This window comes from Centropristis striata, chromosome 16, assembly GCF_030273125.1.
Source record: "Centropristis striata isolate RG_2023a ecotype Rhode Island chromosome 16, C.striata_1.0, whole genome shotgun sequence".
NCBI lineage: Eukaryota > Metazoa > Chordata > Actinopteri > Perciformes > Serranidae > Centropristis > Centropristis striata.
Genome location: NC_081532.1, coordinates 25,727,458 through 25,736,045, shown reverse-complemented (window position 1 = coordinate 25,736,045; position 8,588 = coordinate 25,727,458). Strand labels below are relative to the sequence as shown.

At 37.8% G+C, this 8,588-nt stretch overlaps 1 gene segment (V, D, J or C); it reads left to right on the top strand.

Moving 5' to 3' along the window:
* Positions 1-250: 250 nt before the first annotated feature.
* LOC131988262 (immunoglobulin kappa variable 4-1-like) lies at positions 251-840 on the top strand. The segment is given in 2 exon segments: positions 251-296; positions 391-840. Coding segments are annotated over 2 exon segments (384 nt in total).
* Positions 841-8,588: the final 7,748 nt, after the last annotated feature.

The following is an 8,588-nucleotide window of genomic DNA, read 5'->3' as shown; positions in this document are numbered from 1 at the left end:
GAGTTCTGGTCACGGGTCCTGACACAATGACACATTCCTAATCAATACTGTAATAAATGAATTGATCCATTGATGAACAGCATCATCAGAGTAACCAGGTCCCTGCTGGAGTCAGTCAGAGCCACTTTGCATCAGCAGCACCATGCTCCAGTGCTCTGGGAGACTTTATAGTCCTGAGAGTTGAACACTGGATGACTGACAGCTGTCCTTCATGACAACAGAAGCCACAGAAATGCTCCTCATCAGAAACATGACTCTGATCTTCATCTGGACTCTCCTCTGCTGCTGCTTCACAGGTAAAGTCCAGAGAATCAAACTCCTCTCCTCTGTCAACATCCCAACCAAACAAAACCCTGACGCTGCTTTCTGTTGTTGTCTCTGTGTCCTCAGAGTCCAGAGGACAGGTCACAGTGACTCAGCCTGGAGCAGTGAGCTCTGCTCTGGGAGTCTTCGCCTCCATCAGCTGTAGGTTTAATTTAGCGGTGGGAATAGGATCAAAAAGTGGTAAAGAAGTTTTAGCTTGGTACCAACAGAAAGATGGAGAAACTCCTAAACTGCTAATCCGCTACATCAGTGAGAGGGCGTCTGGGATTCCTGATCGTTTTTCAGGCAATGGAACAAAGACTGACTTCACTCTGACCATCAGTGGACTTCAGGCTGAAGATGCAGCAGTTTACTACTGTCTGAGTGATCACTGGATCAACAGTCAGGATGTGTTCACACAGTGAAAAAGCGTCGTACAAAAACCTCCCTCAGTCAGACTGAACAGAAACTGAAGTGACTGCTGCAGCTGGAAGCTCCTGCAGAGACTGATACACTTCACTGAATCCCACACACACTGACACACACACACAGACTCCCGCGCCATAACTTCAGAGACCATTGGTCAGGATGGTCAACTGCGGGGTCCACCCTTTCCAGGGCTCATACAGCTCTGAAAAAAATCACCAATGATCAGCAACAGTCAGCTATTACAAAAGTCTGTTTAAATAAGCAGAATTCAAAAAAAAAAATTCAAAGGAGTCAGGGTCGTCACCTTTGGGGACAACTCTCATGCTTTGTCACTTATTAGACCCATATTACCCAATTCTCTTACAACGTCACTTTTGAGCCCCTGTGTTACACACTTACACACTTGTCACTTGTTGCACCCATTTTACACACTTCTCTGTGTCACTTATTGGACCCAAATTAATACACACTTCTCTAAATCTGTCACCTGTTGCACCCATTTTACACACTTCTCTGTGTCACTTATTGGACCCAAATTAATACACACTTCTCTTAATATGTCACTTGTTGCACCCATTTTACACACTTCTGTCTCACTTATTGGACTCATATTACTACTTTCAGGATTGTTAATAAGTTCATATTATTGTTCAGTAAACATGGTAAATATTTAGCCAAAAGAAGACTGTACATTTCATTTGAATATTTGATTTTGAAGTAATGAGTATAGAAGTTCTTTGCCAAGTAAATGCCTTACTTTGTATTAAAAGGGACGACTTCCGGAACGAGGTGACCAAGATGGCCGCATAGCGGCATAGCTCTGATAGCACCTCAAAAGACATTCACGTTAGAGCGAGTTCGTCGTACGCTGGCTCCCGGGAGACCAAATCATAACAGAGCTGTGTTGGTGCGGTTCTTATTGTTTCAAGAGAAGGAGTTTGTCTACCGGGAGAGCAGAAAGAAGGACATTAAACATGACGGGCTAAAGATCACGTTCGCTCAGGACCTCTCAGCCGAAACGGTACGTGTCCAGAAAGGATTTCAACCTGTGATAAAGAGCTTTATCGACATCAATGCTTTCCGGGGGTTCCAATACAACCCATGCAAGCTGAGGATTCTGCACAGCGGCAAGATCCATCTGTTTGCAACACTGCAGGAAGCAGAAGATTTCTACAGGGGACTCCCGCAAGCAGCGGCAGTTATCAACAAAAACTGAACTGTCAAAAAGTCCTCAAGGTGCAGTAGGGACTGAGTGAACTCATTCAGGAGCTACTCATATCATTAACAGGTGAAATCTAGAGCATATAACACGCGTCCTTTACTTTATTATATTGACAGTTAAATTGTGCACACTTACTGAAGTGAGCGGGTTTAGAAATATCTCGAGTTGATGTAGGCAGTTAAGATTTAAGTTCTAAAAGATAACATTAATAAGGGTTAATAAATTACTTTTAAATTACACGGTTGAAGGTTATTGTTATGGTGGGAGTCACGTGGACTAGTTGCTCCTCAATCTCTGTGGATCAACGTTCTTGTAATCCACTAAATTCAAAGGGGGGGGTGTGCATTCCATAGGAGAGAATGTACTTGTTCAGTGGGGAAATGTTCAGTGTTACTTTGAGTGTATGTGTGTGTATGAATGTATGGGGAATTTGCACCACTATTGTCATAATGTTATTTTATTTATTATTATTATTTTATTTCAAGATCCTAAATCATCCTAGGTAGTTTAGATACAGCTATGGAGAGATCGAAACAACTAAGTAGTTTAAATATTATTGTTACGAGTTGGAATGTCAGGGGATTGAGAAAGCTGATCAAAGTGAAACAAATTCTAAACAGGTTAAAATGTTTAAAATGTAAGATTATATTCATTCAAGAATCACACTTAATTGCATCAGATATTCACATATTGACCAAAAGATATCCTGGCCAGTTATTTCATGCTCCCTTCACTAGTCATGCTAGGGGGGTTGTCACTTTAATTCATAAATCTGTACCATTTAAAAAATCAAAACTCATCATAGATCCAGGCGGGAGGTACATTATTGTACAAGGAACTATTCTGTCACAAAAAATTAACCTTATCAATATATATGGCCCCAATGAAGACTCACCATCCTTTTTTGAAAAAATATTTTTAACAGTCTCTTCTTTAGAGGGCCTGTATATTATGGGAGGGGACTTTAACTGCACCATGGACCCAGCTCTAGATAGATCTTCTCAAAAAGATAACACTCATATCAAAACGAGAAAGCTACTCAACAACTATATACAAGATTTTAGATTAAAGGACATTTGGAGGGCCACAAATCCTACTAATAGACAGTATTCATGTTTCTCAAGTACTCATAAAAGTCATTCCCGCATTGATTTTTTCTTAATATCCACAGAGCTACAATCATGTGTAGAAGAATGTTGGTACAACAGCATTGTGATTAGTGACCATGCGCCGGTCTCTATGAAAATACAATTAGGTAAAAATGAACAGCACCCAAAAAGATGGAGATTGCAAACGTATTTGCTTGAGGATAAAGTATTTATTCAATTTGTGGGAAAATGTATAGATGATTATTTTGAAAACAATAAGGAAGAAACCTCAGCCAGTATAAGATGGGAAGCTTTTAAAGCTTATATAAGAGGAGAGATAATTAGTTACACAAGTAAAAAAAACAAAAAATATAACCAAGAAATACTGATATTAGAACAACAAATTAAGACCCTGGAAAATGAATTCTATAACAGTAATGATTCTGAAAAACTACTTCAATTAACGGTCATGAGAGCTAAATATGATAAATTGACGACTGATAAAGTGGCAAAAGATTTATTGTGGACTAAACAAACATTTAATGATCAGGGAGAAAGGGCAGGTAAGCTATTGGCATGGAGAATTAAAAAACAGCAAGCAGAGAGAGCAATCCTTAGTATAAAAACAGCTGAGGACAATTTGACGTCAGTCCCTATAGAGATAAACGAAAGCTTTAGAGCATTTTATAAATCGTTATATCAATCAGAGTGTAACCCAAATGATGAAATCCAAAATACTTTTCTAGACAGACTACCATTTCAAGCTCTATCAGAAGAAAATAAATTAACACATGACAGTCCACTCACAACCAATAACATACTAGAGGCTATAAGTGACATGAATAGTGGCAAAGCGCCCGGACCAGATGGACTACCGGTAGAATTTTATAAATTGTTCAAAAACAAATTGATGCAGCCACTACTAAATATGTTCAGAGAGTCTTTTGAACTAGGTATTCTCCCAGAATCATTAAGATTAGCTACAATTACTCTTATTTTAAAACCCAATAAACCACCAACAGAGTGCTCGTCATATAGAGGAATTAGTCTCATGGGATGTGATACGAAAATATTATGTAAGATACTCTCTAAAAGATTAGAAAAACACATGCCAAATTTGATTGTTGACGACCAACAAGGTTTCATTAAAAAAAGACAAGGTTATCACAATATTAGACGCGTTTTAAACATATTATTTGAGAAACATGATACAAAAGACACAGCAATGCTGGCAATTGATGCTCATCAAGCATTTGACAGGACAGAGTGGAATTATCTTTTGAAACTCCTTCCAAGATTTGGATTGGGAGAAAAATGTATTCAATGGGTTAGATTGTTGTATACAAGCCCTACAGCACAAATTCTTACTAATAATAATGTCTCAAAACCCTTTAATTTACAACGCTCGACCAGACAGGGATGTCCGTTATCCCCATTATTGTTCACGCTAGCTTTGGAACCTCTGGCCATTGCAGTGAGAACTCGTGAGGGAATATCGGGTGTCAACATTGGAGGACTTAATCATGTCATTTCACTTTTTGCAGATAATATAATATTTTTTCTGACAGATCTTAATAATACCATCCCGAACTTGGTGAGATTAATTGAGGAATTTGGTGAATTCTCAGGTTATAAAATCAATAACACAAAATCTGTACTTATGTTTCTGAACGAAGAAGATAGGAAAAACCCGACTATAAACACTGAATTTACAATTGCTAGAGAGGGTTTTAAATATTTAGGTATTACAATTACTTCAAACATTAACAACATGGTCTCTGCAAACTATAACCCCCTGGTAGAAGAGGTCACAGAAACTCTAAACCGATGGTCTAATTTACCCATATCTATGATAGGGAGAATAAATATTATTAAAATGACAATTTTGCCTAAATTTGTATATCTCTTTCAGACAATCCCCTTGCCATTACCACCTTCGTTCTTTGATAACTTAAGTAAGGTATTAAGTCAATTCATTTGGAATAATAGGAAAGCAAGACTACGTCTTAAATTATTATACTTGGCCTATGAAAGAGGGGGCCTTCAGGTTCCAAATTTAAGGTGGTACTATATGGCAGCACAACTGACATCAGCATCGCATTACTTTTGTGTAAAATCGCCTCCAGCTTGGGTAAATATCGAACAACAATCTTTTCCAGAATTACCAATATGCAACTATTTTTATTCCGCAGATTTACATAAACTGATAAAAAAGACAAAAAACCCCTTCTTGAAAAATACTATTATTGTATGGCATGCAACACATAAACATGTAGGAGAATCTGTAACTTTGTCCCAGTTTACCCCTCTATGGAATAATGACCAGTTTATACCTGGCAGAAAAGATGGAGGATTGAAATTATGGAAAATAAACGGCATTCAAGCAATCAAGGATCTGTATATTAATGGAAAATTGCTTACATTCAGTGACCTATCTGAAAAATATAATATTCCACCAAAACACTTTTATAAATACTTGCAGGTTAGACATTTTTTGTTATCTAGATCCAAAGAAATTATGTCTATGCCTGAATTATCATCAATTGAACAAATTGGAAAACGGGCAGAGAAGGGCTTATTGTCCAAATATTATAATCTGATTATGTCAAATTCCAAGGACTCTGCAATAAATATATTAAACGCATGGAGAAAGGACATGTGAGAAGACATAGATGAAGCAGACTGGAGCGAGGCCTGTCTAAAAGCCCAAAGACAACCATTTAAATTGTATTAACTTGAGCCGCGTATTTATAGTTTAACAAGGTTTTATATAACCCCTGAAAAACTTAATCGTATGTCAAGTCATATTCCAGATACATGTGCTAAATGCCAATATAATAAAGGTACTCTTATTCATTGTCTGTGGGAATGTTCAAAGATACAAAGATCCTGGAATGAGGTTATCAATTGTATGTCTGAGGTGTTTAGAGTCAGGATTCCCTTCTGTGCAAAACTTTGTATACTGGGAATTTATCCCAAGGATTTTAAACACACAAAGAAACAGACTAAAGTGTTGGACTTTGGACTTTTGCATGCCAGGAGAGCTATTGCCTTGAACTGGAAGAGCATGGAGGCTCCTTCTATAAAACAATGGAAAAAAGAACTATCAGAGTGCATTGGATTAGAAAGATTGACTTACATTACCAAAGGAAAGCTGAAGGAATTTGTACAATTGTGGGAACCATATCTGAACATTATAGCATCTGGAAAATAGGGTCATAAAATTTAAATTATCTTTATTATTATTATGTGTATATGTTTACATGTATGTATAAGTATGTATATGGTTGTGTTTATAAGAATATATGTATGTACATGTTGTTTAGATATGCATATGTGTACAATGCATACATGTGTGTGTATGTGTGCTTGTATGTATACATAGGCCTATATAATTTCGTGCAAATCTACCTGGTGTGAATGGGTGTGTGTATGAAGGTTTGGGTTCTGCTCTGCATTCTTTATGTTTGTTATCATTTACTTTTGTTTGTTTGAATTTTATTGTAAAACTTGAAAACTAATAAAAATATTGTTAAAAAAAAAAAAGGGACTTCACTACCCAGTACGTATCACGTGATGACGTCAGTTAGCTTCTGTTGTTGTTAGCGCCAATGCTGTGTTAGCAGCAGTCGAGCTGTGTACTCCTTGTTTGCAGGAGCTAACGTGTCCGTGCCTTTATTTGTTCACTAAAGATGATGTTTGATTTTAAGTCCAGCCTCGTCTCGTCATTTGTAAGGTTGTAGATGAAGCTGCAACAACATCCGGGCAACAAAATATGAATTAACGTTAGCATTTTGTAACATGAGCTAGACAAGCTCCGACACACACCCTTGTGGTGGCTTCCCAGTCTCAGATCAGCATCTGCATCCCGAAGTCTGCTCTCATCAAATCATCAAAACGCTTCACGTCTTGTCTCACCTTTATTACTACCTCTAGATGGACAATTGGTGGAACAAATCTGACACGCCATGCTGATGTGTGCCTTACACAGCACAGTGAAACAGGAGCACCCAGGTGGCACACAGTGTGCACGGGAGAAGAGAGCCTGAGACTCATGCAGAGTTGGAGGAGAAATATGTGGATTTAACCTCTCAAAATGAACGGACCCAATCATCACAACAGGAAAACACAAACACACAGTTTCACGTTAAAATCTGAGAGAAACTAAGTATGTCGAATGATTATACTGCATTGTGTTAGTTTCAGCCCACATTGACCATTTTGGGCAGTGGCGGCCACCACCAAAATTAGTATGCAGGAAAAAAAAACCTGATTATCTGTTTAATGCCTGCAAATGAAAACAACCCCCCAAATTGACATTAGAGCCAAGTCATGTTTACTCCTGAGTCCCGATAAGATGTAAAATCACGCATCAAGCATGTGTTTATCTCCTTGGTAGTAAATGTCTGAACAAGTTGAAGAAGCAACAACGCACACTTTGAATACCCACGCCAGTTTAACCCTCCCCGACTCCATTCTGAGACCACAGAGCCAGCCGCACCAAAATGAAATCAGATGGAAACAAAACCGAACTGTGCCACAACCAAGCTGGTCGTAAAATTTCAATTTCAATTTTAAAATTTCTCAAGATAAGCTCATTCATCCACAACACTGGCAAAAAGTCTCACTCTGGAAACAAACACAGTCACTCTTAGCACACTGAACTACAAAATACTAACAACAGCAAGCATTACATCTGTAGCACCGGTATTAGATTTGTGCTAATTGAGACCTAGGTTCTTAGGAGTAATAGAGAATATGGATACGGTAAGTAACAACTTTTATTTCAGTACAAAAATAATTAAATAATTGTCTCTGGATCCAGTTTCTTTCATTCAGTTCTTGTTGTACTGGTACCTTTCTTTGTGTTGTTGGTCTTGTGTTTCTAATGTACACTACCAGAGTAGGTATTAGTGTATGTGTTCATGTGCTTATCTGGGAAATCCTGTGCGTTCCAAGACGATCTGACTGTGAGGACCCTGTAGTAGCTGGCCAGTCTACTAACAGAGATCCTCAGCGTTCTTCTGGTGGGCCTGGCTCTTTCAGCTGATCCGGAGTCACCAAAAACCAGTCTACACATATTGTGCAGAACAACAAATCAAATTACTTTATCATCTTCAATAAAAAATTATATCATCATAAATGAAATAATATCAGAATCAATCAATCAAGATTTTTTTCATTTAACTTTTTAACAGTATTTAGACATGAATTCCCTCACATCCACATTCACAATGAAATTACAGCATTTTTAAATAACACAGTAACATGTTTTTAACCTTTACACATTTTTAACAGTGCTTTTACGATTGATGAACTTCTAAACACAATATAGCAATACATTATTCAGTAATATTCAGCACGTATAACTTCCAAAATGCTCCGACTGGTTTTAACTCACATTCTACCGTGCTAAATGATACTAATGTGACTAATTAGCTAACGTTAGCTGACGGCCGTACTAGCCAACAGCTACACATAAATAATGCCTTCACTCACCGGAGTTCCAAAGTTAAGTCAACAATTACATGGTCCGCCAATGTAAG